Source organism: Cottoperca gobio, chromosome 6 (assembly GCF_900634415.1).
Source record: "Cottoperca gobio chromosome 6, fCotGob3.1, whole genome shotgun sequence".
NCBI classification, from domain to species: Eukaryota; Metazoa; Chordata; class Actinopteri; order Perciformes; family Bovichtidae; genus Cottoperca; species Cottoperca gobio.
Genome location: NC_041360.1, coordinates 13,696,786 through 13,719,387, shown reverse-complemented (window position 1 = coordinate 13,719,387; position 22,602 = coordinate 13,696,786). Strand labels below are relative to the sequence as shown.

The 22,602-nt window shown below is 41.8% G+C and overlaps 1 protein-coding gene across 2 annotated transcripts in view; it reads right to left on the bottom strand.

Annotated features, from left to right (window-relative positions):
- shank3a (SH3 and multiple ankyrin repeat domains 3a) overlaps window positions 1-22,602 on the bottom strand; it is a 133,530-nt gene that overhangs the window by 45,462 nt on the left and 65,466 nt on the right. For both annotated transcript variants that reach the window (XM_029432994.1, XM_029432997.1), the window contains exon 12: window positions 18,862-19,043. In XM_029432994.1, coding sequence (XP_029288854.1) covers window positions 18,862-19,043 — 182 coding nt within the window. The remainder of the gene's footprint in view (window positions 1-18,861; window positions 19,044-22,602) is intronic.

The following is a 22,602-nucleotide window of genomic DNA, read 5'->3' as shown; positions in this document are numbered from 1 at the left end:
CGCTTATTTCTACAACACTCATCCATTATCCCAGTAAACACACACACAGACACACAGACACACACACACACACACACGATCACCAGCTGGAACTGAAGCTTTGCCTGAGCGAGCCCTTGTTCTAAACCGGTTGCTAGGATACGGCAGTATGATGTTGCAGCCAGAAGACAGCCTGCTAAATGATGTCGTCTACTTCCTCCAAACCATATTCTACTCTGGCATGTGGACATGTTATGGTGATGTAACCTGGGCCACTATGAGAAGCGGCGGACTAGACTTCATCTTCAGTGACGAGATAGTAACAGTTCAGACATCAGCCCTTCACACTTGCTGCATCTTGTAACAAATACATTTATTTTTTTTGAATACTTTCTACTGAACTGTGCCCACATCTTACTTCCCCTAAAATTCAAGTCCATCCACATCCCGTTTAAAGAGACACATGTAGAAATAGGCTGGAGCAGGATTGTGTTTCAGTACACTGTGAGATCAACCACGTCCCAATCAACCCTGTTAGAAACATTACATTTACAGTATTAACTTTATCCACACTGACTGTTGTCTCCTCCCCTGGCATATTATATACTTAATGTCTAAATGTTAGCCTCAAATGGAACACTTACTTGTTTTCATGAATATAAATTAAAATAGGAACTATGTGACTATAGCGAAGTACACAAGCTATCCCTGTACTGCTGCTGTATGAAAACTATTTTATATCATCACTAAAAATACAAGTTAGCCTAAGTACATGTAATTAAGTAATGTTTGCTCAAACCTTTCTTTTGTGGCTCTTGTTAAATATATAATTGTTTCATGTATGTTCTGACAACCAAATGTTGCTGCCCCATAGCTTGCCTCTGCCAGGCTAAACCTACAGTAGCTAAGAGAGAAGTGGCGTTCAATAGGGGAGAACTGCTGTATATCGACTTTCCACTGTAAAAAAACCACGACACTCCGCACACAGAGGATACTTGGACTGATCCCTCTCTCTGATCACAGCTTAACACAACTTTTCCCTGCCTGTCTCCTGAGAACGGACTCCCTCTGTCTCTTTCTTTCAGTGTTTAAACCCATTATTCTCTCTCTCTGTCTCTGCTCAACATGAATTTCTCTCCCAGTCCCCTTCACTGTGTTTCTGAATGATTTCTCAGTCATTGTTTCCACCCCCCCATTTGTTCATGTCAGTGTGTCCGTCCACACTGTAATGGTGTCCCTGTAGTAGACAGGTGCCGGCTGTGCTCTCTGCTCCCCATTGACAGGAATGAAAGAAAAGGTGAGACCTCTGATTGATCTTCCAGACTGCCCTCGCTTACTTCCCTCACTCCAGGCCTCATCCCCCCACTACTTATCCATTTCTGGTCCCTGACACCAACACCTGATAATATGGACATAATCGACCACTGACTATCTAAGAATGCAAGCAAAAGTCCCTATTTTACAGAACTAAAATATATATGTACACCTTAACACCATAGGCTGTTCTTCCACACATACATACAGTATGTAATATACATTTAAACATCCACTTTAAATTAACTTTAAACACACCCAAGGCACTTTAAATGCAGAAGTCAAGAAAAGGTCAGTGAAACATGCACACACTGACACACAGAAACAAGTATTTTATTATATAACATGCTTGATAATCCTCAAAATTCCACTTAGCATTTAAAAGCAGAGAGTCTGCACACACACATAGAGAAACAACATTTCACTGCCACTCTACAACTCTTACTAAGTCCTTAATCAAAACATCTAGGGTTATTATTTTTGGCTAAATTATGATACCGTGTATTTACAGTAATTCTGTTTCAGGTATATTTATTGGCTTTATTTATTTATCTGGCACAAACTGAGACAACAGCCGCATGCACGTACAGTGTACTGTATGTCTACACAGCAAAAAGGCATGCACGTTATGTGAATGCCCTTACATGTACTTCCCAGCGGTGTCCGTAGCCTCTACCTTAAACTGCCACTCTGTTTTGGTGCTTGCCAACAATGTGTTGGCATGACAACTGTCCCTGTGAATCAGATGAGGGCTCACATGAGCCAAGTGGCAGGAAGGAACTCAAACAGTGCATGTCTGTGCAGGAGGATTTACAATATGTGTGCCTTTGGGACCCCGGCCATGTGGAAATCTACAGTTGTGGATAGTAGTAGGGAAAAGGCATACAAACAGCTCTGAGAAATGTTGGTCACATTCTGCGATGAAGTATTTCTAGCTGAGTGGCGGAAAGATCACTGGTCACTTTGCATGGAAAAGGTCCAACAAACCACAGAGACATTTGACGATTAATTCTTCAGATACAGAAGTTTGTGGATGGTCTTGACAATCTTTTGTTGATTGTGATATTTTTAATGTTTGCATCTGCCATGTGAACAATTCCCATTCAAACACAGTCAGTATGAGTTTCTTTGGTTCAAGACTACGATTCAGGTAGCACTCCTCAATCTCTAAATGCCAAATCACACAGTCTGTCAGGGCAGGTTGACACCACACACTGGGTGGTGGAAACTGGAAGGGATTTAATGGCCAGACAAGATTTTGATGAGTGCGTTCTATAACCAATAAATAACCAAGACATATAATTGTGATGCAGAAGGGCAGGCAAGGGCAGTGAAATTGTGTTTGCAAGTACCCGATGGTAATACGGAATGGACATTTTTATTTTAAACTTAATTTTAGTGTTTTTGGCATGAGGACAGAAGCTCAAGAAGTGGATCCCTGGGTCAAAATGAAGAATGTAATTCCCTAAAAGATGTCTCCTGTACAAATAATTAAATGAACAAAAGGTACGGTATGAGTGACAGCTGACCTCAAGCAGGAACATAAATACACTTTGATAGGCTTCATGCATACACTGGAGACTGTCTTTAAGAAAAGTTGCTTCACTGCGAAACAATAGATGCCATTTGTTCACTCTCTATGGAGGTCTATTGGGGCTTAACTAGACAACAGTTCCGTACATAAGGCAATCAACACCTCAGCTGGACATCAGACAATATCTCAACTGTATCACTAGAAGCAGGGACCTGCCATGTGGATTCATAATCACCTCCGCAGGTGATAAACTAATGGGTGCAAACACACAGCATATGTTGACATGCATTCATACACACAGTCACACACGAACCATTGCACACATAGTTTCACACAGAGGTGCCACTTCATTATGTACGCTGACAGTAGTAGCATGTTATGCTTCCTCTAGAACAGCACATATTTGTCAGGGAATGATTCTGCAAGATGCTAGATGCATTGAGCGGGAATATTGTACAATGGGAAGTTGACCGTGTTGGGCTGTTGTTGAGGTTTCAACAGCAGCACAGTCATGTTGAAATCTAACCTGTCCATACCAAAGATGCTCAGTAGGGCCACGTCATGCTGGTGGTGTAGATAAACTGTAGCCATGAGTAACTGACTGATCGTCAACAGTGTTAAGATATGATGTGTCCTTCAGCTATTCTTCAGGAAAAAAAACATTCCACCCACCATCACACTGTTACAACGAGCCTGTGGTGTTCACACCTAACAGGATGGCTCCATGGATCCATGCTGCTTGTGCCAAATCCTGATTCTGTTGTGAGCATAATGCCGAACGGGCCTGGATGTCACTCTCCTCAGTGGACCAGTTTTGATGTTTGTGTGTTTTCTTACATATATCACAACTTACATTACGTTGAGCTTAAAGTCCAGTCCAAAAGTCCAAAATGTATTTGGGGTCATAATTTATGATACAGGGCAAACAAATCAGAAGTGAATCTGCGTGAGAATTAAATATAATGCACAGATGTAGTTATTGTTACATATATATAGTTAACTAATAACAATTAGTAACTAATTGTAAGAATTTATTGTGATACAGATTTTTAGGTCATATCGTCCATCGGCACCAAATGCTCGAAGATGACCTTCGGAAAACCAGTTATTGAATTCAGAAGGGATTTATCGTCGTCTATTTTGTTCATTTGCTTTACTTCTTTGACCCTGAACCCGGAGCTGTTTTTGTCTTATCATGCTAATCGTGATAAAAAGTCACTTAAGAATGATAGAAACTCTGATTTGTGCAAGATTTCTACTGCGCACAGCCGTCAAGTGATGAGTGTACAATTTCTATAAAGGTGAGGGGAATACCAAATAAACTGCAAAGTGTCAACAGTGCTTTAATACTGTCTATATGCACACACACAGGTACATACAGTATATTCTGTATACTGCGCGGTAAGACTTTGTATCTGTTGTATCACGGCCCAACATATTGTACTGTAATGCCTCGTAGAACTCATGGTGGATTGAACAACATCTTATTGGGCCATTAATGGAAAACTCTGAGCTTATATAGAAATAACATACAAACAAAGCATGAAATGTGACCAGAAGGGAGAGTAGCACAACAGAGAGCCCCCGAGAATGAAACAAAGGGAAAGAGTGTGACAGAAAGAGGCTTGCATTCAGCAATGACAAAGAGAGATGAGAGCCAGCTAAAGACAGACACAAGCTGACAAAGGGAAAGAGCTATGTTTCAACAGCTGCCCAGTTATTCATGAGTGTCCAAGAAATCTGCTGTCTGGTGAAAAGTCTGGTACACTATTGTTCTATGTGTGTGTGTGTGAGTGTGTGTTACGGCTGAGTTTTGCCCTTGGTTAAGTCAGTCACGGTTCCTGGTTTAAAAATAGCATCAGTGAGGATGCAGAGCTATTTATACTCTTCGCACACCCTGCCTGCAAGCTTCAATGCATCCCAGCTCGAGTGTGTGTGTGTGTGTGTGTGTGTATCTGTGTGTGTACATGACGACTGATTGAGCTCATTTTAATTCTTGCTTCGCTTCGCTCTATTGCTTTTAGCTGAGTCATTCATTTTCTTTCTCCTTCTTACATTGTCTTTCTCTGTATACCAAGCAACCAACACACAGACACACATGCAAGCACTCTTGCAGAGTGAGGGAAACTGCCTTACAAAAATGAATGAATGAATGAGTTAATGAATGAGTGAGAGCTTGTGAGGAAAGGACTAAACTTTTAAAAACACAAATTTATTTTTAACAGTTTAAAGTGGATGCGTCAAACTTCAGTATTTGCCTGCGGAAACAGACAATAACGGATGCATCTGTGGCTGAGAGAGGCTTATGGCTTTCTGCCACTGATGCACTCACACTGATTCAGACAGGGATGCCATGGAAGACTTGCCAAAGCCAAAATACAACTTGATTCTCAGGAAATACTACAATGGGCTCTCTTTCTTAGATTTGCTGTAAGAAACACAGGCAAACTGCACATCTGTGATGTCATTATTCACATATCAAATGGAAATATTGGGAGGTGGCAATATTAATAAATATTAAGCCAATATTAATGACATATTGGGGTCATAATTGACACATCTGTGCCTAACTGCTGAATGAAAGTAGATGTTTGCTAATGTGCAGAGCTTAGACAACCTGCCTCTTAAATGTGTCTCTCTAGCTGCTGCATGCTATTCTTAATACTTTCCATGTAACTGCTCTACAAAAATGATCCGTCCCTTAGCTTTTCATCTTTCCATTCTCTACTTTTTAACTGTGGTCGACAGGCAGACATAAGTTTGTGCAGTTACATATCCAAAATAATCACATTTAAAGTGATGGACTGTACATTTTCTTCATATTCCACAGTTGCCTAATGTAGACATAATAGTGTAGGGAAACAGTGAGACAGAAGAAAGAGCTGACAGCAGTTAGTAAGCTACCTGGTAGATACACCTGGTAGCTTGTGTACTAGTGGTAGCATCCGCTTACACATTTAAATAGTTGTAAGCAGGACTATTGTATTTTATTTCACCATTCTGTTGATGCTCCCTGCTGTTCACTTCATGCCCAGTGCTTTACTTCTTATGTGTCTCTTTAGCATAACGAGTAACAAACACTATCAGCATTCTGACCACTAGTGTTGAGAGGCGTTAGTATGTGAAACACACAAACAAAAACCTTAACGTCAAGTTCATTTAACAAACAGTATGAAGCTCAAGTTAAAGATAAGTCTTGAAAGTATTAAGATTATTTTTAAGGATATCTATCTATTAAACAATTTGGTGAGAGCTCAGTACCTATTGTTCTGACCTCTGGGTTAGCTCCCACAACATGTGGGGATTCCACTATTCTCTATTAAAAAACCTTGTTGTGATGTTTTACTGAAAACAATTTACAGCACTATTGTGTGTGCTTGTATGTGATGTACAGTAAGTGTAATACAATGTCAAAGAGGAACTTGCTGAATAAGGCTTTACTAAATGAAGAGTAAGTCCATATCTCAGCCTACATAGCCGTGTGTGTGTGTGTGTGTGTGTGTGTGTGAGACATGAAGTGTGTGAAGGTGAGAGTGGAGAGCATTCCAATAACCAGAGTGGAGCTGTTATTAAATTTGGATCCCTGCACTCTTTATTAAACCTCAGTTCAATTCAATGTAATAGAGAGGGAGCAGAGTTGCATCTTTATGAAACAAGACACACACACACACACAGATCAAGTAAGAGAAAGGGGGATGACTATGTACAGTAGTGCAACAGGGATGTCATCATCACCTGTAATATACAAGTAGAAGACTACAAGCAAATGCTCTGGAGGGAAAAGAGAAGACACATGGAACCATATAAATTGAGTATTATACAGCAAACCAGGTTATAATAACAGAAACTGAAGAGATAAATAGGTAAGAAAATTAAGTTTAATGACAAGGATGGAGGTGGACATGGAATAGGAGAAGTTGAGGTGGTTACAATTAAGAAGGTGATGTGGAAAAGGGCGAGTGGGCCCCAGGGTAGATACAAGACTGAATGAAGTAGAGAGACAATAAATAAGAAGGAAGAGGGATAGTCACAGGACTTATTTAGCTTAAAAGAGGGTGAGGGAGTGGTGCAGTCTCTGGCTCATCAGTATTCAACTGAGAGAGAGAGAGAGAGAGAGAGAGAGAGAGAGAGAGAGAGAGAGAGAGAGAGAGAGAGAGAGAGAGAGAGCGAGAGAAGAGCGAGAGAGCCTGAAAGTGATCAAGACTTGAACAATGTAATACAAATAAATAGATATGGAAGCCATGAGAAATGGCTATTTATGTGAATGACAGCAGAGAAGAAAGAGTGGAGCAAAGGAAGAAGGCTACAGAAAACAAAACGAGGAAGGCGGAAGTGTTGTAAATTATAGTGGGAGGAGGCGGAGGAAGAGAGGAGGGAGGAAAAGTCCAAGGCTGACTCAGAGGGATCCCTCTTCTCTTCTCATCTCCTCCCTCCCTCCCAGGCTTGACGGCAGCTACATGACATTCCTCTTCTTTCATTCTCATTTGCTTTTTATGCCATTTCTCATTCTTTCTCTCCTTCTGTGTCAACCTAAAAAATGGAGACAAAAAATAGAAAAGGCTACCTAATAGTTACCCTCTGTCTTTCTTTTTTTGTTCTTACTCCAGGGCAATATCACATACAAGCTTGGCTCTGATGGCAAAGAAATAGGAACACACTATATTTTACAGGTCATTTAGCAGACGCTCTTATCCAGAGTGACTTACAGTGAACTAACTACAGGGACAGTCCCCCTGGAGCAACTCAGGGTTGTGCCTTGCTCAGGGGCACAATGGTCACAGTCCTGGTATTGAACTCACAACCATCTGGGGTTGTATTTGGAAGCCGTACGACTAGAGCACTCGGCCATCATCACCACCCCACTATATACAATTCAATGGTGAATTATCATTAATATGTATGCATGAGCCACACAAGAAAATTTACACCAAAACATGGACACACACTGATATGAAAAAATGATATCCAGGTCTGGATACACTGACCAGCAAGGAACAGAACATAGTGGAGTTCTCCATCAGTGCCACTGATTGATTAGCTGTAGACCAACCATTGATTGTCTGTTGATTGTTAATAGATCAGTGATAGATTGTTTGTTGTTGAGTCATTAATCATACACCTAATCGTTTGATTGACGAGTCAGGGTGTCACATAAATGATGGTGTTTATGGCGTGATAAATGAACATGCTGTAATGAGTTGACAAGCTCCCATGCTGCATATTATTACATAAAAATAATGACTGTTGACTGAAACTGCATGTGGCTGCATGGGAGAGTTGGGATGGCTGAGTGGTCATGAGGCTGTATTCAAGGACCTTAACAAGAACAATCTCAAAGGAAACTGAGAAAGTTCTTGTTGGATTGCTTTTAAATTCAGGGAGATTCTGCGTGCATTTGGAGAGAGAGCACAACAAAAAGAGGTCAGGACACAAGGTTTTTCAAAATGAGTTAAAAGCTACTCTACCTGACATTACCGGGTAAGGACATGACCTTTACACATGCATTTTCAAACCCACGACCGCAAAGTAGGTTGTCACTGTGCAGGAGAGAAAATGCCTGTTGTTAACAACCATCTGGAGTCACTCAGTCAGTTCAGCCCTGCCCTTGCTGTGCCCAACTCAAACAGTGTGCCTCACATTGTACATGATAGAGTGATTGTAAATCAAAGGCACATCAGTGTATCGGTTTAATATGCATCTGCATCAGTCAATGGATCCTGTTTATGCAGCAGTTTTCCTGTTCATGTTTATTCATATACCAATTAACTCTGCAACTGCTGTTTATGTCATGATTTTAATTAGCATTTTGTGTGAGGCTACATCAGAGTAAATTTCACATATGTTAGGCAAGCATGTATTTTAATTTCAATGAGATTGTAAGTATGGGATGATCCTGTGATGTAGGGTGCACCATATGGGCATGTTTGAAAAACAAAAAGATTTTTAAAAAACCCAAAGAGGATGAGTGTTATGGTAGGACAGGTGGTGTATTCAGCAGGGAGCAGGTAGGTGCGTGGGCGGGACTTTGCACCCCACTGCTACTCTGATTGGACAGGTAGAAGGTTAGCTGTGACATCAACGTCCTTGCCTTGGGCCTGTGACTATGTCCAGTATCAATAACGCACACGCGCACACACACACACACACACACACACACACACACACACACACACACACACACACACACACACACACACACACACACACACACACACACACACACACAAGCTTGGAGTCTAAACTGAGTAGCCTCAGGTCCACACTGTGATAATATTAATTTCTCTTGGGGAACATGGGACACACTCTAACCCCTCATTTCCAACACACTCTTTCCTCCAATGCCCCCATGCAGACTGCACTACACTATTAAACATCTTCGTAGCTCTCAGGGTTTCCAAGCGGGGGTTGGTGAGGGGCATACTATCAACAGATAATGTTTGAAATGTGCTTTTTAAGAATGATACCATTTTATTTATCTCTCTTGTAGCTACACTTTTCACATCTATGGATCATATTTAAGCAGAGCCGTTAAATGCAGAACAATGTTGCCTTATGGGGTGTAGTTACTAGCTAACACGTAGTCAGCATGTGTAATCAGTGATAAGGTAAGGATGCTTTTGGGAAACAGCTTACGAATGTAAGAACGCGTGTACAATGGGTGCTACAGTATATCTCAAAAGTGAGTACACCCTTTAGATTTTTGCAAATATTCTGTTATATCCTTTCAGGGGATAACATTATCCTACTGAAACTTTGATATAACTTAAAGTAGTCAGTGTGCTGCTTGAATAACAGTATAGATTTATTGTCCTTTGAAAATTACTCAGTACACAGCTGTTAATGTCTAAACAGCTGGCAACAAAAGTGAGTACACCCCATAGTGAACATGTCCTAATTGTGCCCAATGATGTTGTTTTCCCGCCCTGGTGTCATGTGACTCGTTAGTGTTACAAGGATTCAGGTGTAAATGATAAGCAGGGTTGTTAAATTTGGTGTTTTGGGCACAATTCTCTCTGAATGCTGGACAACATGGCACCTCATGGCAAGGAACTCTCTGAGCGGCTGAAAAAAAGGATTATTGCGCTTCACAAAGATGGCCTTGGCTATAAGAAGATTGCCAACACCATGAAAATGAGTTGCAGCACAGTGGCTAAGATCATACAGCGGTTTTCCAGGACAGGTTCCACTCGGAACAGGCCTCGCCAGGGTCGACCAAAGAAGTTGAGTCCACGTGCTCAGCGTCATATCCAGAGGTTGGTTTCCAAAAATAGACGTGCGAGTGCTTCCAGCATTGCTGCAGAGGTTGCAGAAGTGGGATGTCAGCCTGTCAGTGCCCAGACCATACGCCGCACACTGCATCAAATCGGTTTGTATGGCCGTCGCCCCAGACAGAAGCCCCTTCTGAAACCGATGCATAAGAAAGCCCGCAAACAGTTTGCTGAAGACAATGAATCCAAGAACATGAGTTACTGGAACCATGTCCTGTGGTCTGATGAGACCAAAATAAACCTGTTTGGGTCAGATGGTGTCCGGCGTGTGTGGCGGCACCCTGGTGAGGAGTACCAAGACAAATGTGTTTTGCCTACAGTCAAGCATGGTGGTGGCAGCATCATGGTCTGGGGCTGCATGAGCTGCATTTCATTGAGGGACACATGAATTCCAATATATACTTTGACATCCTGCAGCAGAGCATGATCCCCTCTCTTCGGAAACTGGGCCGTAGGGCAGTTTTCCAACATGATAATGACCCTAAACACACCTCCAAGATGACAACGGCCTTGCTGAAGAAGCTGAAGGTTAAGGTGATGGACTGGCCAAGTATGTCTCCAGACCTAAACCCAATTGAGCACATGTGGGGCATCCTCAAGAGGAAGGTGGAGGAGTGCAAGGTGTCCAACATCCGTGCGCTCCGTGATGTCGTCGTGGAAGAAGATTCCAGAAGCAACCTGTGCAGCTCTGGTGAATTCCATGCCCAGGAGGGTTAAAGCAGTGCTAGATAACAATGGTGGTCACACAAAATATTGACACTTTGGGCACAATTTAGACATGTTCACTATGGGGTGTACTCACTTTTGTTGCCAGCTGTTTAGACATTAACAGCTGTGTACTGAGTAATTTTCAAAGGACAATAAATCTATACTGTTATTCAAGCAGCACACTGACTACTTTAAGTTATATCAAAGTTTCAGTAGGATAATGTTATCCCCTGAAAGGATATAACAGAATATTTGCAAAAATCTAAAGGGTGTACTCACTTTTGAGATATACTGTATAATTGTTTAAGCCTTAAGGAAGGTTATTTTTGGAACAAAGTTAGTTAACCTAAGGAAAAAAGTGAATATTTAATTTAACAGTTGCACTCTCTCTGGAGTTGTTCTTGTCTAGTATCTGAATCATACAATCCTGGTAATCACAGGGATTGTGTGACACTTTCTGGGTTTTCGAGTTAATGACATTTCTACTTTTATTATCTCAAGTTAAAACAGCAAACATAGTTTGGCAATCAGTATATTTTACAAATTACTTTCTGACCATTGTCAAAACAACATATGATGTACTATTACTTCACTTGTTCTTCTTTACCTTATTAGATTCCCTCTCACTAAGGTAATCATTCAATGTGGAATCCATCTGCATTTTGTGGCTTAATAGTGCCATCATTACAATCATATCAAAGAACCACAGCCAATGCCACATGTGCTACAGCCTCCTTCCGTGTGCCATTCTGGTTTCCACATTGCACATGTTGACAGGTCAGCAGGAGTTCTAGTTTGACACGCAAATGCATCAAAATCAAACATTTGATAGCTACGCCTCTAAGTGCTGCTATACTGTATACTGTACAGTAACTTTAATGTATAAAAATATCTGATATGAGTTCAAATGTTGTATAATTGATGCAAATGAGGTCTCACATTGTGTTAATGAAGTGGAAATGAATGGAAGACTCACAGAAACTATTGCAGAATTGCAGGATGTTTACTTCATAAGAAATGATCAATAAACACCAAACCTGTAGAAATAAATGTAGACCTTCTACTCATCCGAAAAATAAATGTATATTGTGCAGGTGCATGCGTGTGCGCATAGGTATAAGACATAGCAAGAGACAGACAGACAGAACAAGGGCAGAGAAAGACAGGGAAACATTTCGTCCATATGTGCCTCGGATATTAGGCCAGCTGGTTGCTGAATACTTGAAGGATGCTGTTTATCTAACTTGTGGGAGGCAATTACTTACACTGTGCTGCACAAAGACAAACACACAGGCAAGCACACAAGCAGACGTACACTTACACACGCGCTCACACCACATACACACTTCATGAAGCAAACAACAATGAAGAGATGCTCATACTTGCACATCCACAGACACATACACACACAGTACACTTCATGCTACTACTAATTAATTCAATCCAAGCTCACTGTGGGAAGCTAACACTTACATTTAGTCTAAATTCAACACTTGGTACTCATCCAACCTGATTGGCAAGTACCAGATAAAAAGATAAAATGGAGGAATATTTCTAAAAATCAAAGATTTGTGTGGATTTGTTTTTACTCACTAAAAGGCATGATTGAATCATTTTCATCTTTTTCCTAAATGTTATGTCAGACCTGAAATGCACTTAGCAGCTGTTGCTTGGTAACGGACAGATGCATATGCATTTTATTTTTAACAAAAGTAAGCTTTGTGGTCAAAGAAATGATGTATTGTGCAGTGATCCATTGGTCCATACTCTACTGGCTCTTAGCCTTGTTCAAAACACACATGCAATCTACATTTACGTGTATACGCTGTTGTTGAATACTTAGGTAGATGAGAAGAGAAGCATATCTGCAACTGTTTCAACAGAAAGCTGTTGCAGTACATGACATGTGATCAGTGTGACACTGCTACTGTGCGTGTTCCCCGAGATCATAACAGCAGCAATAGCTTCTTTCTGAGCCTGTGTGAAGTCAGTACTGGAATAATCCATTAAAACCCAGTTTGTGTGTGTATTTATGTCGGTATAGCTGGTTCAGGTATCCTCCGCTGCCCATAGCAGTGTTAATATTCTGCACACACTGGGTGCGGCCAAACCTCATTAATCATGTTTGTGAATGTCTAATCTCAACGTTACTTGTGCTGGTTTCATTTTCATGGCTGTCTGCAAGATTTATAATGGCGTTTGGAGAAGGTGTATGTGGTGTGTGTGTGAGAGATGTAATACATTGTTACGGAAGCATGCTCTTAAATGTGTCACCTTGTTGAGGAGAAGAATGTCCTGAACGTGCAGTTAATGCTCCCAGTGGGGTAACCCACATGTTGATACACACATCTGTTCTTTTGAATATGTTTTTGTGTTCCTGCGTGTCACCATTGAACCTGCAATTGTGTGTTGAGCGAGTGTGTATAACATGTGTGAATGTGTTTGCGTCTGCAAGTGTGGGTGTGTATGGGGTCACAAGTGTGCAATAAGCTTGACCAGGTAACGGTGATATGTGTCCCTGTTCATTGCCATGGTGATAGTAAGTGGACTTTCAAGAGATGTCCATCCAGATGATGAGATCAGATTACATCGATGAGGGGAAGGAGTAGACCAGTGTTTCTCAAACCTTTTCAGACCAAGGACCACTTAACCAATAAGAAAACACTCACGGACCACCTAACTCCCCAAATATCCAAAACAATAGGCCTGCTTACCACTCCAACAATATATTACTAATGACAGCTTTATGTGACCTCTGTATCGCTCCTTCACACATTAAATCAACAATACATGTACAACTGCGGATTCTACAAACATGTCGTTCATATGCAATTTAACGAATGCTGATATATTTTACACATCATATGAAACGTAGACTACATTTAATACTGAGCTTATGTCAGTACAGTCCCGCAACTTACCCACAGCCAGATCGTTTGCTCCTGAGAGATACGCAAAATGCAAACTGTGTTCATCATGTGTTTCTTAAATTCATCACGTTGACTCTCAAAAGATCCTGAAGGTTTCCCAAAGTAATCCTTGTGTTTACTCTCATAATGTCGCTTGAGTTTGGCGGGCTTCATAGCCTCGTTCGTCAACGACTCGTAGCACAAAACACAGTATGGATTGGGATCCTCTTCATCTCCAGTACAAATTTGATGTAGTCGCTGTGATATTTTCTCTTCACTTTAGCGCTGGACTTTTCGCGTTCAAGCCGAGTTTCACAGCTTTCAGCCGGGTGGAGGTTGGACGGCGAACAGCTTCTCCTGGGACTCAGTAACGGACACAAAACCACTAGTTGTCGCTGCTGAATCACCTGCATCAGGACGATGCACCTTCACATCAGATTTTTGATTTCTTTTAACTGACCCTGTCTACAGCCATCATCCATCTTGCCAGCTGACCGCGGCTCAAATTGACCGTGCAGATCATTTATGACGTAAGATCGTGAAATGAACCTACATAGCTCCGCTACTCTATGCTACACTCTAGTCTATACTAGTCATTTTTAAACAGTTTGAGAAACACTTTAAACTTATAATATATTGTATATATATAATGTGACATTTTACCAATATACTCACGGACCACTAGCGGTCGCTCACGGACCACCAGTGGTCTTTGAGAAAGACTGGAGTAGAAAGAAACACAGGGGTGAGCGGAGGAATGAGTAGAGACTCATAATGGAGTGTACCAAGGGGATCATCAAACACACACAGCTGTGACCAGATACACACATGTACACACAGACAGAGCACAACATCTGGAAGACCAAGACCGCCATCACTGACATAAGCACACACACACACACACGTAACGATTATTTTTATTATCGATTAATCTGCAGATTATTTTCTAGATTAATCGTCCATCCCAGTTTCTCAAAGTCTGAGGTGATGTCTTGTTTTCTCAGTCCAAGACCCAAAGATATTCAGTTTAAAATGATGAAAAACAGTGAAGCTGCTCTAGCACGCACCAACACACACGCACATCCTCAAACACCCTATCATACTAAGTGCATGCTAGTTTTGTGGTCAGATAGCCATCAGTGAGAGAGGAAGGACAACCGGCTCTCATTACCTGAGAATAAGAGAGTCTGCTTGGAGAGCTGGATGTGGATGACCCTGCTAAATGGCGGACAGCGGGGCTGTTTGTCTAGACAAAGGCTGTCGAGAGACATTGATTTCAGACAGCAGACCAATGGACTGACAGTCACTGAGTAAAGACTGGGAGTTTTTCCAAGCAGTTCTTCACAGTGGAGGAGAAACTGGTTGGATAAAGCATGTGCTCATGGGAACCCTATCATTTGATTTAGTCGTTAAAAGTAAGCACACATTTAAGTCCCATCTACTGTTGTTCACGGGGGTTACAGTATGTGCATCTATCAGGACTACGGTAAGTGAAAATTAAGGATGAAAATGTGGAATCACGTGACAATTTTGAGAACCATAAAAGTCCTTCTTACACCTACATATTATCTCAATCTCACATATTATTTTTTCACATCGTAGATCAAAATAAGCCTGATGATTCTCGTCAGTAAAGTCACTACATAGAAGACAAGCCTGCAACATTCACATACGTTATTTGTGGTAGCAGAATGATTTCCAGTTTTAACCACTTTGTCATCCTTCTTTCCAAAAGAAAAATATAAATGTTACCTTTATGTTCATCATCATCATCATCATTTATGTCATCGGCACAATCTTCATCGTCTTCATTATACGGGATGTCAGCTATAAGGCATCACATGAATTAATACATAACTAATAGGTACTGTAATTTTTTTCATTAGAGTGTAAATAAATAAAGCTATTAATAACATCACAATGCTCAAACCTAAACATACGCATTGGCTTTCTACAGTTACCAGCCCTATCCCACCACAACATACACTACAGTATATTACTGCTATATGCTGACGACAAACGATTTGAGAGTACAGTTGAGCCCGACTCCGTCTGCAGGTCAATGTTTGAGATTGTGTGGGAGGACAGAAACTAAGAAATAATAAATCTATCTTGCCTAATATGGGGTGTGGTTTACTGTGATCTGATCAATCCACGTGGGACTAAAAAACAAGTGGTTAAAAATGAATAAATAGAAAATAAATAAATAATAATAATAAAACTAAAAATGATTATGAAATTAAGAGAGCACACTCAGAAACGAGCGTGTGCATGTTCGGGATGGCACGCTCTGATTTTCTCTTACGAGCCTGTGCCCTCTCAAAGGTTGACTTGCAGACTGAGTAGCGGCTACAAATGTTGTAGTTAAGTGACATGTACCAGTGTAAAACTACTTTTAGGTCATCTGTAAGTTTTTCATGAAACAAAGTGTCATGAAAAACCTTTGCTATAATGCTTTGCTGTATTTACCATCTGAGTCCAGACAGTCATCCGTCACTACAAAAAAGTAGACAAGAAATCATCATATTGTGTCAAGAATCTCATATTGAAAAAGGCGCCGCTATCAACACACTTGACCGGGAATGTGCTACAGTCTACTGCTGAGAACTACAGTACGTCTCCCATTAGATCATTAAACTACACAGTGTGACACATCTTTTCCTGTATGACATGCACTATTCTTTGCCTCAACAGGCCACCAATCTGTCCTACTAACAGGTGAGCTAATAGACAGTTATGGTTATGCTTACATGGATGCTAAGATACATAACACACACAAAGACACCCACAGACAAATCATTTAGTGAGATTTACCCAGTCTGATCTCGTCATAAAGATGCTCCTCTGGTATGGCTGGTGATTAACAAGGGTGTGAGGACATTAACAGGAACCAAGAAATTAGTGTATGAGTGATTTAGTGTATGTGTGTGTGTGTGTGTTGGGATAAAGAAGCTAATTATCTAACTATAACTGAATCATCAACATAGTTGTAGTCTGAAGCAGTATCAAAGTTAGCTTCAGGGTACAAACAATTCTGTTGATATTCACACACACACACACACACACACAAACACACGCACACACACACACACACACACACACACACACACACACACACCACCTAAATCAGGAGGATGAGACAGGAAAGGATAAATAAATAAATCCTCCTATCGTTTCTTCTCTCTTTCATTTGCCTTACCTCCTCTTGCCCTCCATTGCAAATGAGCCCCATTACTATTAGCAACTCATCCATTTATGAATGCAGATTAGATGAAATGCATTATGTATCAAACCGAGGGTCATCCATCCCTAAAGGAGGTGGCTTCTCAGGCCAAGCCTCTCTGTGGCTATTCCCTGCTAAGACTTTTGCACTGAACATAATTTAGTTACAAAAACAAACCTCAAACATAGAACCTGAACTGCCCGGGCTTTAAGATGTTCAACAACCAGTAGAAATCAATGACGTATTCCTCCCATATATCCCAGGACTACAGAAGCATAGTAAATGCAACACAGTAATGGTTATGATGGTCAGTGGTGCATATCACAGCCAGATGGTTTACTTGGCTGGGCCATGGTGCTGGCAGCCATGCGACTGTAAGCTTGTTTCCTGCATGGCCAACATGAAAGAACGGCAAAACACTGTGTGTTCACATTAGTGGCAGGGTTATGGATTCAGCTGCACCGACAGAAAAGCCAGTGACAGCAGATTCATTCAGTAGATGGAGGCATACTGGGTGCTGTTGAGTCATCACATTTCCGATAACATTTGTGTCAACATCAGAATGCATCACTGTTTCAGACAATGCTGTATCATTCGGTTTTGTTCAGCAAAAACATGAGTTGGAATTGTTCAATCTGAATTGTGTATCATCTTTTTTTTGTAATTTCTGTGTAACCGACAGCTCTGTTTCCATAAAACAGACAATAACATAAAGACGAGGCATCAAAGCATACAGGAGGAGGTCCACTGGTAAATGTCGTTTAAGGTCAGAGAAGCTGGAAGACAGAAAACATCAAGGAAGGGGTGGGAATACTTCAGTTTGTATCCAGACAGGGAGAAGGGGTCTTGAAGTGTGTTTGGACTAGAGTTTCTGTGTTGTTTGCCACTGAATGTTTCTGAAAAATGAGGGAGGAAGCAGGATAAATGTGTATGTGTGTTGTGCTTACAAAAAAATCAAAAAATCTAAATTGACCCTTAATCTGTACTTCCTGTGCTTCTGTAGATCTGAAAAGAACATGAGGTCTCAGCATGAGTGTGGCCTCTCTCTCTTTCCCCAGCCTTTCTGAGGACATGAGGGAACTGTTTCCATTAGGCTAATGCGGGTTTGATCCTTGGTGATGTATGTGAAGTGGCAGGATGTAGGGTGTGGGGTCAATGTGGAGCTGGGTGTCTGTGGACAGGTGATAAGAGGAGGGAGAAAAGCAGCACGACGTTCAGTGGGAAGCACTCTCAGAGATTAGGAAGGACACAATGTGTGTATGCATACAAACAACCAACAGCACACGGGACCTGTTTGAATTTACATGACCTCTCCTTGAAGTAATCACAGATTTATATTGAGATTGTGCGCGTATCTCAAGTGGATTCAGACAGGACCAGAAACTAATTGCTACTCGGTAGGTGCAGGATTGACACACTGAAGTGGATGGGAGAGAAACAGGGTAAGAAGAATATTATGGAGTTTACCTTCTACGTCATTACAGTCATAGTCTTGAGTGAAGCATGGATGGAGAGACAAAAGCACACACACAGACACGTGAAAGCAAAGCCACTGCACCTCTGTGTAAAGCAGAAAACAGCACATTTACAAAGTGGATGAAGTGATAATTCACAATGTCAAGCTCAAACACCGAAATGACTTCCAGGTCGGGCAATTACATAACTGCTTTGCAGCCAAAAACATAGTGAAGTAATGGTATGCTTTGTATCTGAGATGAGAGCATAGGAATGCTCTTTCATTCTGCAACAAACCCAGCTATGACAGTCATGGACAACATGAAGCCATGAACTTTACAGGAGATCCTAAACATAGTAGTAGCAATGCAATGCAATGCAATACAGAATATCAATAGCTGTAGTGTCCAGAAGTAGTAGTTACAGTGCTAGGGAATTAAACATGAACACAAATAATAGCAGACAACCTACCTTTGACTCTCTCTCCACGGTTGAGTTGGATCTCTCCCTCCCCCTGTGGCGTGTAGGGCTTGACCACGATGAAGGTACGTCCCGGGACAGCACTGTAGAGTTTCCGTTTGGGCCCGCGGGGGCCCGTCAGTGCTGGAGGCGTGTGATGAGGGGGGCTTGGGTCTCGCTGCACTGAGCCAGGGCTGTAAACAAACACATATGTTACTGTGGTGATTCCAGGAAGCTGGTAACTGAAGCCTGTGGTCACCGACATGGTTGTCAGCGGGACAGCAAGCTGGTGACACCCCCTGGTTGTTACGCTGGCCAGGGACGGATTCATAAACAAGTCCAAGTGCAGTCAACAGTCAGTGTTCCATGGGAGATTCATGAGAGGAGAGTACACTCCTCCCAACCACTCTCTCCCCCTCCTCCTCTTCTTATTCCCTCTCTTCTTTCTTTAATAGCACAGACAATATCCTTCTTGCTCCCTTTTACCCTCTCCTTCTATCTCTCCCCTCTCCTCAGCATCCTAACCAAGGTAGAGGCAGAAATGTTTAAGGATAGGAGGGACTGCACTGTTTCCTTTTCTGTGTGAGTCTGTCAGATCCGTCTGAAAGCCCCCCTTACTCAAACACATCCTGAGAAGAAGCCCCCTCCAGAGAGGGAGAGAGATCCCTGTGTCCCCAGTTCAAGTTGCTCCAGGCTGGGCTACAGATCCTGCCTGCTTCTTGGGTCCTGGTACTCCTGCTGTGGAGGAGAGAGGCTGGGTCTGCTCCCCGACTCCCGCTCCTTCTCCTGGGAGTCCCGCCGCGTCTGCCTCTCCTCTCCCCTCCACCCCTCACACACACACGCTCGCTCACACACACTCACACACACTCTGGCAATGCTGCTGCTGCTGCTGCTGCTACTGCTACTGCTGTTGCTGCTGCGCTCGGTGGCTCCCCTCCCCTTTGACGGCTCGCTCACACTCACACACCACAAGCGCTCTATGTGCATTCTAGCAGTGCGCACAGGCACATACACAGACAGCCTCCTCCACTCCTGCTAACATTGCACCTTCGCTAGCATGGCATACGCCACCACCAGCATGTTGCTAACACATCGCTAACACTCACATACAAACACTAGTCCCGGAGCACAATTGATCTCCTGCTGCCTGTCTGACTGCAACCGTGCATGCGCCATGGTTCCCAGAGGCAGGCTGTGAGAGTATGTGTGTGTGTGTGTGTGTGTGTGTGTGTGTGTGTGTGTGCTTGTGTGCAGTGGGGCGGGGGGCAAAAAGCTCCAGCCCATTTGGTTTAATTGTTGCTCCTCCCTCTTTCTCTTTGCCTTGAATCCCATCCTTCTTTCTCCCATTCTCTCGCTTCCATTTCACCCTCTAATCCCTCTCAACATTTCTTCGCATTGCATCTTCACTCTCTCTCTTTCCTTCCCTCTCTCTCTGGCGGTGAATTCTAATACAGCAGCAGCAGCAGAGCTCCGCCTAGTCTTCATTCATCACTACTTTGCCACCACAGTGTAAGTTGCATTCAGCATCATTCTGCTGTTGTAGTAAAAGCTTTCTCTCAAGCATATTTTGACAATATCAAAAACACATGTAATATAAATAAATGAATCCCATAAATATTTCATAAAATCAGTCTCATGTTTATCTGGAATTTACTTGAGAGTGTGCATGTGTATATAACAACCTGATTATATCCTGGACTTTCACACTATTCTCAGCAACATGTCCTTGAAAGACTAGAAATGTCTAAAACCCTTCATTCACCTTTCAACCTCTTCCTGCCTCTTGCCATTCCTCCCCCAGCACGTTGTATCAGTATATTTTTAGCTGGCATTCTTTCATTAACCTGATTATAGCCTCATGTGCCCTTTATTCTTCTGTCTACTCCTTTCCTTAATTAAAGCCTTGTTTGTCTCGTTCCTTTCCTTAACTCTCTATTGCATTTCTTGCTCTGCCCTACTCACACAGCCTCTCTTTCTCTGTCCCCTCTCCATCGAAACAACGGCTCGCTGACGGCTTTCCAATTACCGCAGGGACTGAGGGGCCGGCATGGCTGCCGCATGTTAATGTCTGAGCCCCGGCAATGAACATCAGCACCGCACACAGCGGAAAAGGAGGGAGGGCTGGAGAAGCAGGGAAATGAGGCTATGTTAAAGTGACAAAGAGAGCCAAAAAAATTAGATGCCTAAAATAATATCTATTTCACTGACTCAAATCTGCCTCCTCCACTCACACACCTCTGCCACACTATACACCTACTGTGAGGTTATGTACACATCTTGACCTCAGCTGCTCCCTACAGTTCGAGCTGAGGATGACCGGGTTGACACGTTATCAGACAGAAGGCAGGAGGTGGAGACTGTTGCTAATCTCGCCTCGTCTTTAATGACCCGTTTATGTTTCACAGGATGAGGCTTGAATTGGCAAATGCTCTTCAACAAAAAAACACTGAACGACATTATCTGAAATTCAAAAACATCCACTTTGATATGCCTAAATGTCTTTTATCAACTTGAAAACATTTTAATACCTTGTTGTTTTTGTGACCAGGAAGTTTTTAAAAACAGTTCAAGGTTTTCTCATTTATTTCTCATCCGTACTCAAGAGGGACATGGCAAATACTGTTTTGCTCGTCTCCAGAGTTGTATGTATTGATATTTTTGGTTTCATTCCTGTTTTTATTCCTGTTATTCGAAATGTACGTAGATTTATATATCATTTCTATTTCAGCATGATGTATGTCTATTCATTTTTCCATAAGCAACCAATAAGTTAGGCATTGGTGTAACTATTTGAAACATGCCACTCGCTTAAAGAATTTTGCATGATAACATGATTCACCGTTTTCATATGCAAACTTGTGCTACATTTCCAGAAGCTTTTCGTTTTGCTTTGTTGTATATTTTTTCTATTCCATTCTCTTCCACTGTGCCTCATTATAAGTAGCTTCTACAGACACAGATGTAGGATCCATCACACACACACACACACACACACACACACACACACACACACACACACACACACACACACACACACACACACACACACACAGTTCTAATGCATTCTACTACAAAAAGCTCCATCGTTTCCTAGGACACCAGCCGTGTCTCTGTAACGATGGCAACTGTCAATAAAAGGAAAGAAAATATAGCCAACAAATGTACGGATATAAGTCAATAATATGAACTTGGATCTCTGTAACAGTCCATTTGTCATAAATAATTTGCCTTACATGGATTATTATCCCAACTGCTCTATGTTCTCACTATGTTCTCACTATGTTCTCACTATGTTCTCACTATGTTCTCACTATGTTCTCACTATGTTCTCATCTCAAGAAAACAGTGCACTACTCTATTGAAGGAGGTAGTAGTAATGCAGCTTACACAGATCACAGTGAACTTGGCTCCCAACACTTCATAATAATAAAGGCAAAACAGATAATTAGTGTACAGTATTAAATGTGATAACAATTCTATTAACTGTATCTTTGAAACATCATTTTGTTGTTTGGCTTTACAGAAAGTCGTTTAGTGTTCATAGCAAGAGTCAGAACGGGATGAAGTGAAAGTATAGTAATAAAGTATATATATATCTTTACTTTAAAAAGGTTGAGTCTGCGATTTTAATCCAATATACTTTATGTCAAATTTAGCGAATATCTCCTCACAGTCCACTATCTGTCCGTTCTGTCTGCGCTGAAACAAATGTTGGTGTTTATGCACAGCCCTGGCTCTGTAATTGGGAAACAA